General features: G+C 40.2%; 1 protein-coding gene across 4 annotated transcripts in view; it reads right to left on the bottom strand.

The window, feature by feature from the left end:
- Nucleotides 1-3,532: 3,532 nt before the first annotated feature.
- The window catches only part of hoe1 (OCA2 melanosomal transmembrane protein hoepel1), a 68,024-nt gene continuing 50,867 nt past the window's right edge, over nucleotides 3,533-20,689 (bottom strand). For all 4 annotated transcript variants that reach the window (XM_089737791.1, XM_089737793.1, XM_089737792.1 and 1 more), the window contains 15 exons: nucleotides 19,396-19,564; nucleotides 18,510-18,546; nucleotides 17,914-18,049; nucleotides 16,499-16,662; nucleotides 15,982-16,236; nucleotides 14,408-14,611; nucleotides 14,133-14,248; nucleotides 13,122-13,260; nucleotides 12,577-12,712; nucleotides 9,968-10,170; nucleotides 8,931-9,024; nucleotides 8,507-8,649; nucleotides 8,015-8,125; nucleotides 6,380-6,527; nucleotides 3,533-5,798 (listed from right to left, as the gene is read on the bottom strand). In XM_089737791.1, the coding sequence (XP_089593917.1) occupies nucleotides 5,620-5,798; nucleotides 6,380-6,527; nucleotides 8,015-8,125; nucleotides 8,507-8,649; nucleotides 8,931-9,024; nucleotides 9,968-10,170; nucleotides 12,577-12,712; nucleotides 13,122-13,260; nucleotides 14,133-14,248; nucleotides 14,408-14,611; nucleotides 15,982-16,236; nucleotides 16,499-16,662; nucleotides 17,914-18,049; nucleotides 18,510-18,546; nucleotides 19,396-19,564 (2,234 nt within the window). In that variant the 3' untranslated portion in view covers nucleotides 3,533-5,619. The remainder of the gene's footprint in view (nucleotides 5,799-6,379; nucleotides 6,528-8,014; nucleotides 8,126-8,506; nucleotides 8,650-8,930; nucleotides 9,025-9,967; nucleotides 10,171-12,576; nucleotides 12,713-13,121; nucleotides 13,261-14,132; nucleotides 14,249-14,407; nucleotides 14,612-15,981; nucleotides 16,237-16,498; nucleotides 16,663-17,913; nucleotides 18,050-18,509; nucleotides 18,547-19,395; nucleotides 19,565-20,689) is intronic.

Here is a 20,689-nt window from a genome sequence, read left to right as displayed (position 1 = left end):
CTTCTTCCGTTTCGCTTCAGGTGATCAGTTCGCTGTTTCGCTTCGAGTGGAACAGATTACTACTAACTGCCATCGTGTCATCATTGCAACGCTTCTATAGTCGATACAACATCTCTGGAATTAACAAGAACATTCTCGACAAGTCGAGTAGTTTCGACTTGTTTTCGCTATTTGATAATAGATGGCGTTGCAATTCGCGAGCGTTCTCGGTTTGACTAGTTTTTTTGATATTCGTTTCTGCTATTCAATTACAGATGGCGTTACTCTTACCAGTGTAACTAGTATTATTTAAATTTCGGAGTATTTTTATTGTAATACATCTATGTATGTTTCAGATTGGAATAAGTAGATGAACTTTTTGGCGGGAACGCGAGGAGTGAAGTTGTGTGATTTGTTTTATTTTGTCTATTTAGTGTTTCTTCAGGTTTAAATGTGTAATAACGGTGGTTTATTAACTGCTTAATATCTGTGAAAGAGCACAAATGTGGGAAAATGTAACAAAGCCGCTGGACGTAACTTCTCGGGATCCTCCAAAAAGTCCACTAAAAAAATCTCAGTAAATGACCACCATTTTACTGAGATTAGGTATATTTCATCCCTTATCATTTCATCTCATCTCATTTAATTTCATCCCAGTTAATTAAAGCCTCAAATTAATCATCTTCATTTCATTTAACTCCATATTATCATTTTTCATAAAAAGAAAAATATAAATTAAAAGAAGACATTTCTTAAATGTCTTAGTTACCAGTTCATAAAATCTCTTAAAAAAAAAGAATAAGTAGATAAAAGTCATAACTTAACAGCCGTTGTACTGTTAAAAATGAGACTTAGAGTATGATTTTAAAGTGATTTCGAACATCGAATAGAAGAAAATCGATAAAAACCTATATCGATTCAGACAACATCATTTATTTATTAATATAGGAAACCAACGGTACAAAACAAAACTTTTTACACTTTTACTGGTGGTAGGACCTCTTGCGAGTCCACTCGGGTAGGTACCACCAACCTGCCTATTTCTGCCGTGAAGCAGTAATGCGTTTCGGTTTGAAGGGTGAGATAGCCGTTGTAACTATACTTGAGACCTTAGAACTTATATCTCAAGGTGGGTGGCGCATTTACTTTCTAGATGTCCATGTGCTCCGGTAACCACTTAACATCAGGTGGGTTGTGAGCTCGTGCACCAACCTAAGCAATAAAAAGGAATAAACTACCGCGACCTAGTTTGAGCGTCAAGAAAATTACCGAATACAGGACTTCTTAACGCTTAGATACCGGATATAGAAATAGGTGTCCTTATGGCCACCAAACCGTTGGTCGGATCAGATAACTGCGCTCACTGGACTCTGTTACGAACGCCCCGAGAGAAGCCGAAAACCGAAGCAAATGGAAGCTGAGGGTACAAAGAGCCACGAAGGGCTTTCAAGGACACGACCTTCAGCAATGAAGTATTCGACTAAGAAGAAGAATGGCACAAATGAAAAACCCATTACAGCTTAAATTCATTTATTTCATAGAAATGTACAAACAAAAACACATTGACATAAACAAAAAATCGATCTAAATTAAACCTTGAAACGTAATTAATAAAATTAATTAATTACTATGTAAATTCATTTATGCATAATTCGTCTTTCGATTTTAAGATTGCTTATAAAACATTCAAATGAACTTAAAAAAAAAATTGTAACACGTTCAATTAATTAAATATAATAACTCTGTCAACAGTATATTCGAATATAATATTTTGTATTCAAGTTTAATAATATTTGCTATGTGTATGTGCATTACTATAATTCTCGTGTTGTATTTATTATTTTAGCTCATCTACACACACTCATCACTTTTAATTATTATTCTCATAATCCTCTCGCAGGTCTGCTGGAAGAGATTTCTTAAAGAAATAAGCAGTGCCTTTGAACATAATTTTCCTATTACTCTGTACTATGTCTTCTTTTTTGTGTGTACACATAATAAGTAAATAAATAAAATAAATATATATCGAACTCGAAGGATGCAAACACGTCATTACGGATCCTCCCGATCCATTGAGGGTGCTTTTAAGTACCACAAACACCGGTCACCGTTCTCGCCGAACCCGTCGCTTGCGACGAAGGGCTCGACGAGCGAATTAACCCCCGGATCTTCTCAGTGGGTCGCGTTTCCGATCCGGTGGTAGATTCTGCGAAGCACTGCTCTTGCCAGGGCCAGTGTTAGCAACACTCCGGTTTGAGCCCCGTGAGCTCATCTACAAAGCTGAAGTAGCCTCTCAAGGCTATCAGCATAGGCAGATAGGCAGGATAAAAAAAAGGTATTTGGTTTAAGCGACATTTTTGCAACTTTCCAAGAGAGCCATTTAAAGTCAGTCAAAATTTGGAAAAAATGTCATAACAAAAAAACTTCTGTGGAGTAAACTTATTAGAATAAAAAAATAATTAAAAACGTCGTATTGTTGATGCTGATACCAAATAAACCGGACCTTTAATTACAAATATAAATGTCGCGAAATGTTAAGCGAAATGACGCTTAAACCAAATATCCTTTCATGAATTATAAATCTAACTATATAACTAGTCTATCTATCTAAATCACATTCAGAAAATCATTCTCCAAACCAGGAGATCCTCAAAGTACTTTGAACGGGAGATCCACTTTTCAAATAGAACTCATACCTACCTCAGACCTCCATAGTTAAGTTACTCAGGTCATTGTTTTTTTTTTAAGGGACGTTAAACTAAGACCTTTATTAGGTCAAGTCTTATTTTAATTTTAATGAAAAATTATATTATGAAATGAAATGAAATGAGACGAGATATGATATGGTATGAAATATAATCTCAGTAAAATGGTGGTCATTTAATGAGAATTTTTCAGTAGACTTTTTGCAGGATCCCGAAGAAGTTACGTTCAGCGGCTTTGTTTCATTTTTCTACATTTGAGCACTTTCACAGATACTAAACAGTTAATGAACCACCGTAATTACAAATTTAAACCTGCAGAAACACTAAATAGGCAAAATAAAACAAATCACACAACTTCACTCCTCGCGTTCCCGCCAAAAACTCTTCTCGGGTCATTGACACACACGCTTATTGCGTACTTTGTAGTTCATCGCGCGCTGTGCAAGAACAAAAGTTCATTGACACCGTGCGCGCCTAGTTTAGATTTTGTATTTCATTGCGTGTCAGGCTTTTTACTAGATCAGTTATCAGCGCTATACTCATTCTTTATTTATGTGTTTTAATATTATAATTTAATTAAGCTCTTAAACTATTCATGTACAGAGAAATATTTATTAACATCGTAAAAATACTTTCGGAAGTTCTGGCAAGAACTGTTATCTCTTAAAAGCTAAGTTTAGCAATAATATGTATTATGGAAAATTTCATCCAAGACAAAACCACAGAATATTTTGCAAAGTGCTATGTCTCTTTCGTACGTAGCACAAATATGATTAGAGTAAAAGAGACAGAATAATTTGTAACAGGCATATTGGGTGAGATGATGAATAAATAATACGCAATAAGTACTAAAGTTTTCAGTAGTTTATTAACAATAGTTAATGGTAACAAAATTTTCTTTTACGAATTCACTGAATGATTTAATATTTAAGTCGTTCATTTTATAATATACCTAATCTAACGACGGCAAAGTTGCGATCACACCGGGCTTTGAAAGGGCCTTGTGAATTTACTCTACATTTTTTTAAATCTTACTAATAGTGAATACCTCCATATAGAGGGTAGAAGTAAGAATAAGTTGAAATAGTGTCCGGCTTTAGGCACCAAATCACGTGTAAGTAGTATGATATTAATGTAGCAGTTTTGATGTAATTACTTTTGGCGCCATCTTTGATTGTAACGCATGCAACAGTGGCGCCCCCTTCTCAGTCGCTTTACGACGACCACTTGCATATATGCAATCTGTTCCTTATCTCTACTCGACACAGTGAGCACGAAAAAGTAGTCTGTGCCTAGTGCGAGTTTCTTATCGTTCTCGATAGCGTAAAAGTTAGCTCATATTTGTATGGAATGAGATCGTTTGCCTACGTTTGCCGCTAAGGGCGCTGTTCACTCTGCATATAAAGTTGGATTAACTTTTACGCTATCGAGAACGTTAAAAAACTCGCGCTATAAACACTGATCAGTTTCCATTAATCCCTAATGATTTCGCAGTTCATTACTGCTTTACTACCACACATCTCTTTGATCTTACCGATCGACTTTTGCGAGCCGTGGACGTTAACATTACTATATTATATAGAACTAGTGGTCCCGCAGTAGTCAAATTCGACTATAATTAATTGAAATTATAAATTTCAACATAAATATGGTTCTACTGTCAAAGATTATTTATATTTCTATAATCACAGATTTCGCCAAGACTACACTATAGACAAATAATCTTAAAGATAAACATTAATAACCTATTCTTAATTTGACCACAGACTAAGCAATAATATAAGGTTTGACAAAAAACAAAGAGTATAATATGTGTGTCCAAATATGGTAGTGTGTGTAATGTTTTTTTATTGATTTAAAGTATTTTTAATGCATAATTAAAAAAAATATAGCATGCTGCACTACCCCTCTATATTCTCTATAAGTGTGGGAAATTTCATACTCCTACGCCAGCGCATTTTTCGTAAAAAGGGCTACAAAGTTTTTGCCTCACGTATTAATAAAGGGTCTTTCAAATAGGACGGGTCGATGTTGACAGTTTGTGGCGGCCATGCTGTTTTGGCGGCATCTGTCAAATGTGTTGTTATTTCTTCAGTTACTGATGCCTAATCACCATGGCAAGTTACACGATTGAGCAGCGCGTATAAATGATAAAACTTTATTATAAAAATGAGTGTTCGTTAGTGCAAGCATTGCCGGATCTTCGCAGTGGGTCGCGTTTCCGATCCGGTGATAGATTCTGCGAAACACTGCTCTTGCTAGGGTCAGTGTTAGCAACACGCCGGTTTGAGCCCGTGAGCTCACCTACACACTCTAGGGTGAAGCTGAGATACCCTCTCAAGGCTATCAGCATAGGTAGAAAAAAAAAGGCCTGAATTGAACGATATAGACTTAGACAACATGTGGTTCCAACAAGACGACGCTACGTGCCACACAACACACAAGCGACACAATGGACTATCTGCATGAACGGTTTGAGGGTAGGGTGATATCTCGCAGAGGTGACGTGAATTGGCCACCAAGATCATGCGATTTGACCCCGTTAGACTTTTTCTGGTGGAGTTTTCCTAAGCTGCAGGTCTGCCTATAATGCACCATCAACCGATACTCTCAAAGTCAACATAACGCAGGCCATCGCTCAGATTCAGCCGAATCTATGCAGTAGAGTAATTAAACATTGGTGGATATTTAAATGGTGTCATATTTCAGACATAATGACATAAATGGGCCTTTCAAATAAAAAAATAATTTCTTTAATATCTCACACGCAGCTTGTTTTATTTAATTTCAACATCGATCCGTCCTTGTTGAAAGACCCTTTATATAGACACTTAGTTTATAACTAAGGTGGGGTAACATATGCGGACGGATGACCTGGAAGTGAGTCTGTAGATCCACTTCCAGCAGTTAAGTCTTGACGCTGTCAGAGAGCAGATCAATGCCAGGCAAACACGCAGTGGCATATAATCAGGTACAGTGAGGCCACGACCAAGTGGCCTATCATGATCGGGAAGCCTATCTTGAAGAAGCTCATGAAGGTGAACTTGTAGCCGTGTTGCTCAGCCACGCCGGCGCACACCACGTTGGCGCTCGCGCCTATCAGGGTACCGTTACCTGTTAACGAGGGCCCGGTTAGATCTATACAGCTTCAATGATAGGCACTGCCTATCTCGACATCGACAAGACTTTTCTGGAACTTTAAAAATGGTCACGACATGGCGTCTAGGAAATACTGTGGAGGTTTCTACCACATTTTGCCACGTACCATCCGGCTTTGGAATGAGCTACCCTCTACGGTGTTTCTCGAGCGCTATGACATGTCCTTCTTCAAACGAGGCTTGTGGAGAGTACTTAGGCAGCAGCTTGGTTTTGCCCCTGGCATTTCTGACGTCCACGGGCGACGGTAACCACTCGCCATCAGGTGGCCGTATGCTCGTCTGCCTACAAGGGCAATAAAAAAAAAGCAGCAGTCTGTATTAAGACTTCGATCTTATGGGTAATTAAGAAAACACACCGTCCTTTGGAAAGAGACAGACGGTTACTTTTGGCTTTGTAGAGCGTTATCTCTGCCGCACGTGACATTAGCACTTAAACCACTGACAGACGTCACGTAGGTAACATGTCACGATGCGTGGTATTTAACGACGGGTACTGTAACAGTAAATCGAGTTATATATTAGATCAGCCGTACTCACCTCCCAGACAAGCTCCATAGCAAAGTGCCCAGATCAGCGGTTGCACCGGAAGATTGAGGCTCGGGTTTGACCCGAGCGAGGTCACCACTCTGATCATCATGGTCGTCAGCGGGATGTTGTCTACGAAGGCCGACGTCAAACCTGACACCTGAAATTTTTATTGTAGACCTTTTGGGGAGCCTGTCGTGTGGCCAACATAAAGCCTTAATCGCATTATTGGCCCAACGATAGGAGTCGACCATACAGGTCTCATGAGGCCAACATCATCATCATTCTCCTGCCCTTCTCCCAGTCACCTGGGGTTAGCGTAACATGTTTTCTCCTTCCAAATTCCTCTATCATATACCGTTTTTTCGCTTACTCCCCTCTTACACATAATAATATAGTCTTTCACGCAATCCACCCATTTTTTCTTAGGTCTACCTCTTTCGCTAAGGCCTTCCACACAGTTAAATCTCTCTTACCAACCTCATTCTCATTTCGTCTTTTCTCATGTCCATACCATCCCAAACGCCCACTTCTCAACTTCTCTATCACAGGTGCCACTTTTAGATTTCCTCTAACATATTATGTGGGCAACATAAAGCCTTGATCACATCATTTGCCCATGCATCATGCAATAATGTTCGAATGAATGGATTCTTAACCACTCTAAGGTTCTATTTTCACCGGCGGATCGGACTTGTGACCCGCTTAGAAGATCCTGTGAGAAATCCAGTGGCCTGATGATGTGGGTAAAGTGTCACGTCAGCCTCTTTAACGTCGTGAGTTGTGCTAGCGTTCTGCTAGTAGCGTCCAACGGAACTTGGAGTGGATTGGGTGGATTCGTAACGGTCAAGGGTTGGGTTCGCCAGCCGGTGGTCGATTAGTAGGGTCTCGAACCGATCGATATCTTGAAGAGGATTTTTTCGCAATGTTTGAGGTCAAACGGCAGATTGATAATAGAGCATTAGGCTAATCATTAGGGTATGTAAGCTGGCAAGGGTGGGTACGCCCTCCAGCTTTCCAACTGTAGTCTAATTGAAATTTCTGGCCATGTCTGTAATATGGCAACATTTGCGTTGTGACGTCAACGGGTCAAGCTGACCAATTAAACCCAACAATAAGATGACAGTAGTAGCGTAAGATTTGATCAAAAACAAAATTTCTTCAAAGAATTGAGACAAGTACTTATATTTCTTAAAATAGCTTTACTGGACTACGCACCGACAAATTTGTTTTATGACGCAAGAATTACTGATGGGCCGGAGGCTTTTCCAGTTTCACCAAGAAAGGTGGACGAGCAAAGGTTCAGTGAGGAGGGATGGGATTTGCTAACACAGCCCGAGTGCTTCCGATGATCTCCCCAGCAGCTCAAGAGAAGCTGCTTTGCGAATGAATCTACTATGGGTTCGGAATCGCGATCCGCTGATAAGATCCGGCAAAAAACTCAACAGGCTGATGCTTAGGTTAGGTTGCACGTTAAACTCTTTGCCGAGTTCTACGAGTACGGTTACCGGGGTCCCTACTCCTAGTGTTAGAGCTGAAGGCGTCTAATGCTAAGGTTATTGGATCTGATGGATCCGTAAGGACGTGTACAAATATGGTATACGATTATCAGCTTTAAGTCTAATTGCTTAAAGTAAAACTACCTACCCACAAAATAAGCAGAATCGCCACGGCCAGTCTAGCACTTTCATCGACCTTCAGAATGATGGACTCCGTCAGGCCTCCTATGAAACTGATGAACCCCAACTTCGAGAGGGCCTGGAATAAGCAAATTAATTCTTCCATTCGTTCTTTTGAAAGTTGGCCCTTGAAGATTGGACATTGGTCCAATGAAAATGCGTACTTGACTTATTTAAAATAATTTTACGCGTTAGTCTCGTGATGTTTATTGCCCGATTTCCGATGACTTTGTCTGTCCATGAGGATTCGTATTCTATAACATTGAAACTTCCAATTTATTTCTTAAAGTGAGTGGAATATGGAACCTTAAGTCGAAAACATAATGATGCCAAACAGCAAAAATTAATATCGCCAAAATGTTTCTAGGGCCTTCGCTGTAGCACCGGTATTGTTGATGTCCATGAGCAACGGTAGCTTCATATTGCTGCTACGACACTCGAGTTGCGCGAGAACACTGACCTCCATAAAAACAAAGAGTGCCGCGAAGAACAGCAGTGTGGACCACTCGACTCGGTGCAGCACCGGCTCCAGGTCCTCGCGGTCCGCCAGGATTAGGAGCAGGATCGCACCCAGCAGCGCCGTCCATCCCAGGGACACGCGGTCTGGGAAATACCAGACTTTTGCAAAAATGCTTTTAAGTACCTCCTTTTGGGTTACCGTAGAGAAACCTTGCCTAACTTACCTCCTGTTCAGATTCAACTCTGATGAGATCCGTAACTAGGGATATAGAGCCCCCTGATACGACCTCATCGGTAGCTTCGTTAAAGACATGTCATTCGAAGATTTAGTAGACCTGTCACGTTTCGCAAACCTTCCACTCTCTAAGAAAAGAAAGATAGTCCTGTACTACCCTTAAATTGGTTAGATAAAAACGCTTACTCACTGAATTCAGGTATGGAGTGCAAGAAGAACACCAGCACGACGAAACCGATGGCCACTGAACATTTCACCAATAGGGGTCTATTGCGTATCATGTACTGCGAACAAGAGTAGGCACGTGGAATCGAATGCCATAATGTTTTCGTGCTTCAAAGCCAAACGATTAAACGCGCTTGCGAGTATCCTCAAGATAGCATCTCCAGTGATCATTGTGTCCTTTGCCAATAATGTAGTCCAATGCTACAGGACTATGACGTATGTCCTACTAGGTACAGCTTGATTTAAGTTGCTGATTTCTATTGGCTCCGATAACCACTTGAAACCAAATGGGCCGTAACAGATTTCAAAAACCCAAAGTCATATTGTTGAATGTTGGTACCAAGATTTCCCAACGCTGATCTCACAAATTAGCTGATTTTAATTAAATTGCCTTTGAATGTACACGTTTTAGGATGTTATAGGCATCGCTATACCGTCTATCTTCTGTTTTGGATGAACGACTTCACAGCTCGTCAAAGGTCGTTACCAGCGTCCATGGGCAACGTATACCACTTTGAATCATATTTTTGAGGTTTTATTGCCTTTATAGGTAGAGTATATGGTCCATCTGATAGTCAGTGGTCACCGTCGGTAATGGACGCCAGACACGCCGGGGGCATAGCCAATTGGCAGCTTACCGCTGAGTAACCGTTTGAATAAAGACATGTCATAGCGCTCAGGAAGCCTGGATGGAAGTTAATTCCAGAGCCGCTTGGTACGTAGTCAGAAGTATCTTTGCAACTGCACTGTGTATGACAGCAGCGGCTTCATCTAGAATATATGAACTCTGCTCCGGTGGCTGGCGGGGCGATGGTATCACGAGATGACGCTATCATTTCAAACAATTCACATACTGTACAAAGCACAGTAGGAACTGAGACCCCTCCATAAACCCAGATCCGACAAACAACTTGTAATCTCATCTGTGTTCATAGGTAAACGTTTGATTACTTCATATCAGTGATGAACTATCTGCTTATACACGTAAATTAATGAACCCACCTTCTCTTTCATTTCGGCCAAGGTGCTCCTGAAAGTGGTCTTTGGGCAGGCTCTCTTTTTACTCTCCCTAACAAGAAGCTCCAACTGGGAAGTCAACTTGCGTATCTTCTTGTCCAGCCTCTCTCTGACCACCTGTTCGTCTCTACTGAGATGCGGGAGGGAGTCGGCGGCGCGACGCCATATCGAGATTTGCTGGCGGAGATCTGAGTGAAATATATATATATATAAATAAATCCCTATTTCCCTTGATCACGGCATCACGCTCGAACGGCTAGACCGACTGCGCTAATTTTTTTTTTGTTGGGTTTGTTACTGCCAGGAGAAGGTTATTATATTAGGTTAGGAAATTCTATACTGTTCCACATTAATCAGTAGTTCCTTTACACACACCCCGCACACATGGCAGTGCTATCATAAGCTGTACACATTACATGCATAATTGAGAAGCCCATTATAATTGCGATAAACAAGCGACATTCATTAACAAACATTTTAATTATGTCCAATGGCGTAAACAGTTTAATATAATTGTCAGTAATAGACGAATGGGTTGGAGAACGCACTAGTTTAAATATGAATATTCATGATGCTGTTTCTAAGAGTATTTTGTTTGGATCCTGTTATTATTATATAAAAATATGATAGCTTATATCGAGGGGCACATTTACTCGACAGTAGTAGCCGTACTCGCCGGCTACGCTGGGCATTTAAAATGAACATTATTATTTATTGTCATTATTATTAGGGAGTCCAACACTCATATAAATATTAGCTTATCCATTAAATACATGTAGTTTTTACATGGATATCAAGTTTCAAGTCAATCGGATGCATGGTTCAGTAGTTATAACGAACATCCGTAAAAACCACTGTAGATTTATATCTATATATTTAAAAGAAAGTCGTGTTAGTTACACTATTTATAACTCAAGAAGGGCTGAACTGATTTGGCTGAAAATTGGTTGGGAGGTAGCTTAGAACCAGGAGAAAGACATAGGGTAATTTTTTATCACGTTCCCGTGGGTCGTGACATAGAACGTGGTATAACAAAACGCAACTGATATGGAATAACAATACACAAGTGACAGCTAAACGTAATGTAGTCTATGGTTAATTAAAGTAAAATTTTGAAGTTGACCGGTTGATGTGTTTGTTTCGAGTTTCTATTAGCTTATTGTGCCGAGATAGGTAATCATTACCAGAAGAAAGCCATGCCACGATCAACACGATAAAATTTTTACCGACGAAGCCGTAATGTAACTAGGATTCGAAACATTGCGAGGACTGAAGAAGAACAAGAAAATATAATAATAACAACTAAAATACATGGCCAATAAAGTATCATTAAAATACTTGCTTTTTTAAAATACATTAATTATCCCAAAAACAATGACCATGATAAAATCAAAAGTCTGCTCATTTATTGCCTCTAAGGCGGAACAAAGTTCGCCAGGTCAGCTAGTATTAGTATAGATCAACATCAACAATCGATGTTTTTAATCGAACTTCAATAATTAATTAATGTTTACATTATTCAAATAGCTGAAGAAGTATTTTTTTTTCATGATATTTTTTTCAAATTTGAATCTTTAAATGGCTTCTCAGTAAAGTTTCAAAAATGACCCTTAAACCAAATAGTATAGACTATTTTTTTGTTACGCGAACATTCGCATATGGTAACCTGATTTAGCACATGGGAAACATTTTATTTTGGTATTTGAGGTAACACGGGTAAAATTGATGCATAGCATATACACCAGATGTACGTAGGCCAAATAGCAAAGTGTTCTTACTCTTACTGAGTAACGTATTTAACTATGTAGCCGCGGCCCACATTCATGTATGAAATTGTGAATGAAACAAAACACATATAGGTTTTTAAATCTAAATACCAATCTATTGGATACAGTGATAACTACGACCCCGGAAAGTGAAGATATATCGCAATCTAACGAATTGTTACCGATTTCTATTTGGTTCGTAACTGTTAGGACTGATATGGCGATTATACGGAGAATTCGCGGAAGTTTCCACTTAAATTTCCATAGCAAAATCGAATTTGGAATGAGGAGAATCGCTGGAAAGCCACGGTAGCCAATATAACCCAAAGGATTGCAAGGTGGGATTGGCAATTGACAGGGCAAATAGCTCGTAGATTGGACGCTGGTGCCTTAAAGTTCTCGAGTAGCAACCGCGTACCGGATAGGCCTTCCACGAGGTGTAGGACCTCATCATTGTCGGGCAATTCGATGGGTGCCGGCAGCCTACGTCTGGGCATTGTGGTGAGCCTTGGGGTAGGCCTATATCAGCAGTGGACGTCTGTAGGCTATTGCTAATGATACTAGTTACAGCCACAGCGAAATGTCATATAGTTCGAGCTTAGATGAGTGGACGAGCTCACAACCCACCTGGTGTTGAGTGGTTACTGGAGCCCATGGACATCCACAACGTAAATGCACCACCCACCTTGAGATATAAGTTCTAAGGTCTCAAACTTAGTTACAACGGCTGCACCACCCTTCAAACCGAAACGCATTACTGCTTAACGGCAGAAATAGGCGGGGTGGTGGTGGTCAGTTTGGTTGGATTTATGAGAAAGCATTAATTACCTTGTATCTCTCTCGGTTCGTTTAAACGTAGCCTGTTCGTGTCTCGATAAATGAATCTTAACTGAACGTAGGACTGCAGACACACGAAGACGATTCCCAGTGCCATGTGCAATGTGAAGTTCGTGAAGTTTATCCCCTGGAATAGTGAAATTTACTTACAGACCCTGAAGGAGAGGATGGCCGGTGTTGGAATCCCGCTGGCCGGCACCAATTTTTGCTAGTAAAATACGAGCTTAGCTGATGTTCAAGAATGATTTCTACTATTAAGACATTACGCCGTGTAGTAAAAACCAAACCCGTAATATAATTTGCGTAATTACCGGTGGTAGAGCGTATTGTAACCCCGTAGGGGTAAATACCACGGCGCTGCTATTTCTGGTGCGAATCACCAATGTGTTTCACTTTGAGGGGTGAAGCACCCGTTACTATACGACTGAGATATTAATATCGTGTTGCAGGGTTGCACGGGCGATATTCACATGGTTGTGTAAATGGGAAACACTAACTAAAAAAATTAAAATCATCTTTAGCTTGCTAGCACTCACAGCTTGACTAACAGCTTTATTCGAAGCTATTATAACGTTGGGCGGATCGCCCACAGGAGTAGCAGTCCCGCCAATATTACTGTATATGACCATGGACATCAGTACAGGAATAGGATCCATATCCATCACTTCACATAACCTAAAAAAAATAAAACATCGTAACATGGATAACTAATTTACAATAATCCTGTCAATTTCTGCCGTGTTTATTTAGCTATCACCTCAGCTTCAACCTCAAGTCTCAAGGCGCTCATTCGTCATTAGACCTCATGTCTGAACAATAGGCGCACCTCATTGTAAAATGTTGAAAATTGGTGATCATTGCGACAAAGGGATGTTCAACATTTGTCTTAGCTAGAACAAGTATGACATCGAAGTAAACTAAAAACCGTATTTTGTTTTTCTTTTGGGCGTCATTTGCTTTTTACCGTTGCTTTAAATTCGTTATTTTAATATTTTTCATTATTTCTACGTAGGGGATGTTGTAAATCCGCATGGGTAACTTAGTGGGACTTCCCACTAACTTACCGCGAAGCAGTCACGAGTTCTAGTTTAAGCATCCTTTATAGTCAGCAGTTAATACATTTGACACTTCAGATCTCAAGGTCGGTGGCGGTATTCACGTCCTCTCGTCTATTGTCTCCCGTAATCGTTTTACAGAACCATTAATTAACGTGATAATTAATCTCCAGAATAAACGCTTTTTTGTTAATCAATCACATTCTTAATTCGGGTCACCATGCAAATCCGAGTCATGAGTAGTATATATAGTTCACGGCGACACAAATATTTTACAACAGCGCCTATGTGGGTAGAACAAAGTAGAAGTGACGGGCAGACTGCGCTCAGCCTTATTGTTAAGTTTATCGTAGTCCAAAAACTGTGTTATGTGTTACTGATTGTGAAGCTCTTAATATCAAGAACTTTCTCGCCCGGATCCCTACATCAAGCCCGCATTGAGCAGCCGCAATCGATAATACTGTCAACCGCCCCGAAATATAAATAAATTACCTTATTGTGACCGGCGTCATTAGTAATACAGTTGTAACGTTGTCTAAAAATGTTGATAGTATCGCCGTTATCCCGCACAGAACGGAGATCAGAGGCCAGATCTTCCCTCTTGTAACCTGTGATCGAAATGACGGTCATAATCAGTCAGGATTTTGCTTTTAATAAGACCCCCCACATTTTAGTCCTTGGTTCAATGAGTTCTTCCAAATTCCCAGGCGAGATTCCTCCTGCAAACTTATCGTTCGTTAGTTCGTCATTTGACTCGGAAGACGTACCTCAAACGTGTAAACGGCGAGATAGTCGAACAGTCCCGTCTCAGCCATGATCGCTACAAGCAGCATCATGCTGAAGAGCAGTAGTAAGGTCTCCATATCCAGCCAAGAGATCAATTCTGGCAAGGAAGGCCTTTCGCCTAGTAACGAGAGGACGGCCAAAGCCGTTGTTGACAGGATAACTGCTGCCATGGTTCGGTTTATGATCTGCAATTGAAAACATAGATCACCGGGTAGGCCAAGCGAAGATTATCCTCATATAAGCAGCTTAAAGCTATACATTGGATACTTCGTTCGAAGATTATAAGCATTTAATATACAAAAAATCTGCTCTTTTTTGTATATCATTGTTCAACTTTTATTTATTTGGTTATTTTTAGTTTCGTGTCGTTCCTAGTAAGTTCGATTCAGCGATTGTAACCTAGACTACGAACTCGTCTCACAAGGGTTAACGGGCTAATTTACTGGTAGGACCTCTTGTGAGTCCGCACGGGCAGGTACCATCCTATTTCTGCCGTGAAGCAGTAATGCGTTTCGGTTTGATGAGTGGGGCAGTTTTTGTAACTATAATGAGAACTTAGAATTTATATCTCAAGGGGGGCGGCGGTATTTACGTTGTAGATGTCTATGGGCTCCGGTAACCACAAATTTGGTATATTTTTAAACATCCCTTTATTAGCTTGGTATGCATGTATGTAGCGTAACGGAACCTTTAAACGTGATTTTGAACGAATTCACGATGTTCTATTAACTTGAAAACTCGCACACCAACGATCGAAAACGCTACAATAGCTTTATAACTTCGCTCTAATAACCTTACCGGTATTGGGGCGTAATAAAAAATATGAAATTAATCCAACCTTACATTGGTTTGCTATTCAGGCGTTTTTTTTTATAGCTTAGATGGTTGGACGAGCCCACAGCCCACCTGGTATTAAGAGGTGACCGAAGCCCATACACATCTACAACGTAAATGCCGCCATCCACCTTGAGACATGAGTTCTAAGGTCCAGTTTTAACTGTACAACGGCTGCCCCACCCTTCAAACCGAAACGCATTACTGCTTCACGGCAGAAATAGCCAGGGTGGTGGTACCTACCCATGCGGACTCGCAAGTCGTTCTACCACCAGTAAATAACTTACTAATTTAACAAATATCCTGAACAAGTCTCGTCCGGTCTTCCGACCACAAATTCCCTGTACTGTAAGAACAAGAGACTGATATGCGTACTTATAATATACACCCAGACAAAGAGCAAAAACCAACCTTTCATGACACCAACTTTTACCCGACGTAGGAATCGAACCCACGACCTTCGGCCCAGCAGTCTGGAGCGCCCAATCACTGCATGACCGATTCAGCCCAACTAAACTAAACTACACATCGCGACATGAAAAGCTATTGGGTTTAGGCAGCACTTTGGTACATTAAAGGAGAGCCATTTAAAGTAAAAAATTTGGAGACAAAATTCCATTACAAAAATCTTCTTCAGCTGTTTGAATGAAGCAAACTTAATTGAATTCCAATTAAAAAGATCGAATTTTATTTATCGTTATTGTTATGTCTTAATCCTCACCTCAAATATTATCAGTACATACAATCCCAGCAGTAAAATTGAAGCGTAAATTACTCCTGAAGTCTGATCCAGCGGCCCAATCTTGTAGCTCATTTGGAACGGTATCGTCTCGTTCGCGTTAGTTCTTATCGCGACAGCGTAAGACCCATTATTGGTTGCGTTCAACGTCTTCAATTCTAGAACGTTCGACCTCAGTTCGCCCTCAAAGAAATCCGTTTCGTTCTCTAGCAATACTATTTCCCATGTCTTTGATATCTGCGAATTCGAAATGAGCAAATTCAAGTTGTTATATCAAGCGAAGTAGAGCTGGAACTAGGTGTTTTGGGCATTACCTGGGAGGAGATAAAGCAGACTGCCCAAGACCGATGCAAATAAAAGACTTTGAGCCCTACACCTCAGCAGAGGGTAATAGGAAAGAAAGAGAAGAAGATATATCAAGCGACATAAACACATTCGCTGTACCATTAATATGAAAACCCCCTACGCTTAGCAACGTTTTCGGGCCGAATCATCATACCTCAACCGATTTGCTGTCATCAGCGGGCAGCCTTTCAAGCCAAACCTCCATCTTCTTTACTCCCTTCGTGGAGTTCAACTTGGCCTGCCACTGCTCTGAGAGGAACGGCCCAGAAAGACTCAGGGACAATGATAGCTTGTCCTCTTTTAAGTTTATGATGTAGCCTGAGAAAAAAACATACTTGCTAAGGAAATTGTTATGTTTTTATTGTATTGTATGTTATTGATTGATTTCTTTCTTTGAACATGATTTTGGCCACCTTGAAAACGTCGGATTAACGCGACCCACTGAGAAGATCCGGTGAGAAACTCAGTGGGCTGTGTCTGAGGGTAAATTTACTCGTCGAGCCCTTCGTCGCAAGCGACGGGTTCGACGAGGACGATGACCGGGATTAACCCGAAATTATTAAGGACCGATGAATTCAAACCGACCGATGATTTCAATATTAAAAAAAATAAAAATTGAAAAAATTGAAATTCAACTATACAATGAAAAATAAATAATAGTTTAAAAAAACTAACAAAATATGCTTTTATAGAAAGTCCAACAAAAAAATTGAAAATAAATTAAGTTAAAAATAGTATAAGAAAAAAATATTTTACTGTAAAAAAGATTTTCTATAAACGCGTATTATTATAATAGTTTTTTTAAACTAATATTTATTTTTAGCTATTATACAATACACACTTTTGTTGTGTGTTCAAGAATTTTCAACGAATTTGCGTACCCCTGGTGACTACATCGAGAGACGAAAGGTTCTTTTGCTTAAGCGACACTTCGCTTAACACGTGACATTTGCCTATGTACTTAAAGGTCTGTTTTATTTAGCACTAGCGACCCGCCCTCGCTTCGCTTCGGAAACATGAAATTTTATTATTGATAGCGGAGTCCCGCGATGCTACCCGTGGTTATTGTCGTACCGCGGGTGACGCCGCGGGGCGAAGCTAGTCTAAAAAAGTAAAGCCTAAGTTACTCCTGAGTGAAAGTCACGTCAAAATCGGTCCAGCCGTTCCAGAGATTAGCCGGAACAAACAGAGAGACAGACAAAAATTGTAAAAAATATTATTTTGGTGCATGTACTGTATGTATATATATTCATATGCATGTAGTAAAAAGCGGTTATTTCAATATTACAAACGGACACTCCAATTTTATTTATATATATATATATATATAGATTAGCATCAACAGTTCGATGTTTTTAATTGAATTTCAATTATGTTTACCCCGTTCTAATAGCTGAAAAAGTTTTTTTTGTTAAGATATTTTTTACTAATTTTAAGCTTTCCCGTAAAATTACAAAAATATTGCTTAACCCAAACAGCCTTTCACTTCTCGTTACCATAATATTATTATCTTTGAGGTCTACTATTCGTTATAAAGCTGCAAAATATTGCAAGTTCCATTGTACTCACTCTTGATCTCTCCCGGAGTCACGGACGAGCTCATGAACACTTCCGCCTTCTCATTGTACATCATGAAGACGACCGTGAAGAACATCCAGCAGGCGACGAGTATAGAGATTTTTATCAAGTGCTTTACGTGGGTAGACTATAATAACAAAGAGAATGAAGTTAGGTAGTTTTTTACTGGGGGTAGGACCTCTTGTGAGTCCGCGCGGGTAGGTACCACCGCCCTGCCTATTTCTGCCGTGAAGCAGTAATGCGTTTCGGTTTGAAGGGTTGGACAGCCGTTGTAACTATACTGAGATCTTAGAACTTATATCTCAAGGTGGGTGGCGCATTTACGTTGTAGATGTCCATGGGCTCCAGTAACCACTTAAAACCGATTAGGATGGTAGCTCGACTTATAATCAGTTTTAATCTATTATACTTAATCATAGAAATATTAGTTCCAAATATATATAGGGATTTAAAAAAAAAATCTATCCAATCATTATTTCGAAATTCGATACAAGTATCTCTTAATGTAAATGGCACTAGTTTCCATTCTTTTAAGCTGTTCTAAGCTTTCGCGACCATCTAAATAGGATGTAATTTTTCATACTTACAGTGCTCGTTTTGTGGATGTTCGCCTCCTCTTCTTGTCTGCCAACAAAAAAATTCGTTATGTAATTGGTAAACCGTGGATTCAGCGTGCTGGAACCATCGTATTGCAAAGAGTGGAAAATACACGAAGAGTGTCAGTGGACTTACGACGCTGGTGTAGGTTTAAGGGACCCTTATCACGGCGGATTACGCTGACCTTCATTCTCCATCTGCCTTTCTAGTCAAAGACGACAAGGACCTACTAATGCCGCTTTAGGCGTTCGTTCCAATACATAACATAAGGAGGTTCTCGACAAGGCCTTTTAGTAGGCCATAGAGATATTTCGCTGGTACACCTCTCGTTTCCAGTTCGCCATCATATAATATTCACCACGTATAATATTTATAACCACGCATTAACCGCCTGTACAGAATAAAACGTCTGATGTTTCGAATAATTAATAGTCTCGGTGATCACGGAGGACCTAAATTATACTTGGAAGTTGATACTTGAACTTCAATATTCGGTGGCTTCTGACAAAAGCCTGTATGAGCTGTTAGGTCTGGTAGATTGCCTGGTTTGAAGATCGATTGTACAGATCGCGACAGACACTTTAAGATGTCTTCAGTCCCAGAGCGTACATTATCGATACACCCGTCAAATGCGACGAATTCGTCGTGAAAAAATTAAACCACAGACACAGCTCAGTGAGTTTCTCACCAGATCTTCTCAGTAGGTCGCGATTCTGATCCGGTGGTAGATTCAGCGAAGTGCTACTCTTACTAGGGCAAATTTTGGTTAAGTCCCAGGCTGAGCACCGTAAGCTGGTTACACGTCCAGTAAAGCTAGCATAACCCCTCGAGCTTACCAGCAATAGATAGGCAAAAAAAAGATGACACATAACTTACATTTTCTCCTGATTCTTCTCTTCGCAGGTCGAACTCTTGAAGCCGTCGGTGGCTTCATCCTTGGGATTTGGCAGAACGTTATTGTTGAGATGCGGCGCCGATTTGACGGTCGGTAATCGTAACCTTGGGAGGGAGCTCCTCGGTTTCAGCGCTATCTCCTCAACGTTTTCTACAAATGATGATCATGTTAATAACGATCCCGTAAATAAAGAACGGAGTGTAGGGACGCTGAAAAAAATTGCACGTAATGTACAGGAATAGGTAGGCCTCCCACAAGATAGACCGACGACCTATTGAGGTTCGCGGCGATCTGTTGGATGCAGGCAGCGCAGGACCGGTCTTTGTGGCGAGGCTTGGGAAGGCCTATCTATGTCCAGCAGTGGACGTCTCTGGGTTGATAAGAAGAAGAAGTAGTACAGCAATATCGTATTCGTTGCGGCTGGACTAAAACTCAACATAATGAAACGACAAGTACATACATGTATTACGTTACACTTAATTTTTTTTACCTTTTAAATTCGGCTTATTGTATTATGGTTTAGAGAGGTAGTATACTTTATTTCAAAACAAAACGAAATTAACATTGAAAATCAGTCAATAGACAGGTATAATTTATACAATAGGTGCTCTTGTCACTAAAAGCGATCTCTTCGATAGAATCGTTTTCATCTAGGGAAATTCTGCAAAAGGTATGGTATCACCATTCCGAGAGATTGACTTATTGCTGTACAAGAGATACCAGACTAAGATATTTAGTCTATAGTGGTCGTGAGCAAAGCCGCTAGATGCTTTATGATCAATTGACAATGATACAGAAGAGATTTTAGAGAAGGATCATCATAAACTAAACCAAAATAATGTAGGAGTGTTGGTGTGTGGACCGTTGAATAAAGAATATTCCATAAGGTGTTTCGCGTAAGTCACAACGAAACCTGGCCGAGAGATGTAAATCTCTAGTGTAACTGTACATTTGTTTTCCTCGAACCGCTTCGGACCGGTTCGAGCCGGCTCGTTCTAAATTTAGCCGCCGCTGGGCTGCGCTATCGAACGTTCCAGACAGACGTCTCGAGAGTTCGCGCGCTAAAAATCGACAAGCACACCTTTGCCCACGAAATCGCCGCGAAAATTCGACGGACAGATAAACGAAATCACGATTTTTTATATATTGTTTGTAGCTTTTGTCTTAACCATCGGTATAATATAGGTATTATTGGTATAATAATGGTTAATGGTCCCTAAATGTTCGGTAAAGGTTGCGTGATCTTGTTTATGTTGCATGTTCTCTGTAAGGTGA

Source organism: Bombyx mandarina, chromosome 23 (assembly GCF_030267445.1).
Source record: "Bombyx mandarina strain Sakado chromosome 23, ASM3026744v2".
In the NCBI taxonomy this organism is placed as follows: domain Eukaryota; kingdom Metazoa; phylum Arthropoda; class Insecta; order Lepidoptera; family Bombycidae; genus Bombyx; species Bombyx mandarina.
The sequence above is the reverse complement of the archived record's forward strand: the minus strand, read 5'-3'. Positions and strand labels throughout refer to the sequence as shown.